This window comes from Sinocyclocheilus rhinocerous, unplaced genomic scaffold, assembly GCF_001515625.1.
Source record: "Sinocyclocheilus rhinocerous isolate Xijiao unplaced genomic scaffold, SAMN03320098_v1.1 C36954643, whole genome shotgun sequence".
In the NCBI taxonomy this organism is placed as follows: domain Eukaryota; kingdom Metazoa; phylum Chordata; class Actinopteri; order Cypriniformes; family Cyprinidae; genus Sinocyclocheilus; species Sinocyclocheilus rhinocerous.
This window is the reverse complement of record NW_015787002.1, coordinates 1-2745: the sequence shown is the minus strand read 5'-3', so window position 1 is coordinate 2745 and position 2745 is coordinate 1. Positions and strand designations below refer to the sequence as shown.

Below are 2745 nucleotides of genomic sequence, written 5' to 3'. Positions count from 1 at the left end.
TTGGACCGATGCAGCTCACTAATGCTCTCGATCCAGTTGTCTATGACTTTGGGGTTCTTCTCTGGGTTTTCAATGCTCTTGACTTTCACTTCCTGTGAAACAGATGTGCATCATTTTCTCATTTCACTTGCCTAGGCCAAAATAAATGAAAGCACCTTAAGTCATCTAGTGCGAGTGTGTGAACTCACAGCAACATTGTGTTGTTTGCTGTTCTCTGACAGCCACAGGGAAAGCACTGTTGGGTCTGACTGTTTAGAGCACGGCTCATCCAGAACCAAGAGACCCAGATTGTCAGCCTTCCCATCTGGTCGTGGTACCTGTGGGTTGAACAGAATGATTCAGAAACTGAAAACTGGACATTCATGTCCGGTTCAGATTTGAACATTTTCACTCACTTTGAGGAAAGCATCAATGTCCCCCACAGTTGGGATGAAATCAGGGATAAAGGGCTTCAGTTTGTGGTCAAGCTCTATTGTCTGTGGAGTATATCTGAAAGAAACACTCATGCAATTAATACCAGTAAGAATCCATGAGATATCTACAAGTCAAAAGAGTGTATTTTGAGTTTCTTATGTCTCAAAGGTTGATTTTTTTTCTATAAAAGTTCACATTAAAACTGTCTTAAACTTTTTTTTAATATATTTTAGCATTTTAAAACTTAATTTTTTTATATACAAAATAATTGTATTTATATTATAATTACTTATACTATATAAACAATTATATTAAAATTACCTAAATATTACTTACTGTGCACTTCTAATTTTAGCAAATATAAAAGTTTGAAAATATTATTTAATTGTTTAAATTTTCATAGTTTCCACCACCAACTCAATACATATTTTGAGATGTACATGTACATCTAGAAAAAAAATGACAGAATTCTCCTGTGATGTTATGTATATTCACTGTTAGACATTGTTAGCAAACAAATTTAATAAATAAGATTTCTTAATGTCGACAGGGTCAAAAGTGCTCATAATTGAAGAAACACTCATTTGCAGTGAACGAGTGTTAAAGGTCAGTTTGCCAGATGTTTTTCTGTTTGTGTTTTGTGTGCAGGTGCACATCAAATGCAGTTAAGTTGGTGCATGCTAACCTTGTGATGTACTGAAACAGCTCTTTGATCTCAGCTGTCACAGGAAGATGTTCATAATCGGCTGGGTCATATGCACTGTGAGAAATCATCCACACACACACAAACACACACATCCACATTATTTTCAAAAATAATAAAGTAGCTTTTTGTTTTGAGTAGATATTATAACTACTGTATAATGCTCTTAGTACTATTGATAAAACATATTACTGAAAAGTGTTGCAACTTATACAACTTGTCCACTTCATCACTGTATATATCCTCTTTTTATACAGTTTCATTAAAATCAATCAATCTCTCTCATCTTGGGACAGCAGACAGTGTCTCAAATGAGCGGCCCTACCCTTCTGGAGCAGATCCAGGCTCCCCTTCCTCCTCATCAGACTCTGTGTCATCGGAATCATCATCGTCGTCATCATCATCATCATCATCCTCCTCCTCCTCCTCCTCCTTCTCCTTCTCCTCCTCTTCATCATTCTGATTAGTAGCACGGGCACCAGGTGGCGGCTCTTTCTTTCTCTGCTGTCAGATATGAACAGGTCATTCAAACTTCATTTTATCCTTTCCCCAAATAAGAGTTAGTGAACTTACTTTAGTGTCCTCTTCTAGTTTATCGCCAGCATAAGTGGCCATGGCGCTCTGCTTCTGCCTGCCTGTCCTCCTGGAAACTGAAATAAAGACATAATGGCATAAAAAACAGTTGATGAATGGTAGGTAAACTGTAAAGAAGTGGTAAACAGTCTGACCTATCTGTCTTGGGGATGGTGTATGCACACTGGCCGCCTCCTCTGCATTCACCTCAAAACTCTCATCGTATGGCTGGTTGGTTTTGAGTTGAATCTGTTTGCCGATATTATTTGCACTTTTTAGTTTTTACTAAAACTGGGGGCCAGTTGCATAAACTGTTTAGACTAGTCTTAAAAAGTTAATAATCATCTAATTTTTTCCCCCTCAAGACTGGTCATAACTTTTTTAATTCAGTTATGAAAAGGCAGATTGGTCTTATTTGTATTGGAGAAGTAAGACTGATTACCCCTTGGCAACTTCTAGTTGGTCAAACTAACGTTAGTTCTTAAGACACAGTCTTACCATGGAGGCTAAGTTTATGCAACTGGCCCTGGGTCTCATAACCTAGGGAGATGCCTATTTAGAATGTATTTTTGAGTCATAGTGATACCAAAACGCTGCTGACTCAGAACATGTCTATGATGCCCTAAAATGCTGTCTAGGTAAGTTAGGCAGCATAACGTTACTAGGTTTAGAGACGCAGGTTTAGCTTTTTTGCTTTACGGGACTATTATAACCTACATAAAAAACGTTTTAGGAAGCAACTAATAACCAGTATCTTTTAGATAACATTTTTAGACAAAATGTGACACGCAGAAATTAAGGAATAACAATGTTTTACTGTAGCTTGGTGTTTGATGGGCGCGCTACATTGATTTACGAGCTACATCGAATAGCGAGCCAGAAAATACACTACATTAGTGTCTTAAAGAAATTCTTACGTATTTAACATGGTACGCAAGATTCAATTATTGACATTAATAATAATAGCAAACCTTTTGTCGCTCAGACTTCTCCATGAAAACACGGTGTATTGTTGCCAAGGAAACTTGATCTCGCGAGATGTTCAGCGGAAGTGC

General features: G+C 37.4%; 1 protein-coding gene across 1 annotated transcript; it reads right to left on the bottom strand.

Annotated features, from left to right (window-relative positions):
* Nucleotides 1-6: 6 nt before the first annotated feature.
* LOC107736762 (intraflagellar transport protein 46 homolog) lies at nucleotides 7-2739 on the bottom strand (the record flags this gene model as incomplete). The annotated part of the gene is made up of 8 exons (XM_016548119.1): nucleotides 2662-2739; nucleotides 1846-1939; nucleotides 1691-1767; nucleotides 1443-1621; nucleotides 1100-1174; nucleotides 396-489; nucleotides 189-317; nucleotides 7-92 (listed from the first exon to the last, which is right to left on the bottom strand). Coding segments are annotated over exons 1-8 (758 nt in total), but the record flags the coding sequence as incomplete, so codon positions are not given.
* Between the last annotated feature and the right edge of the window lie 6 nt (nucleotides 2740-2745).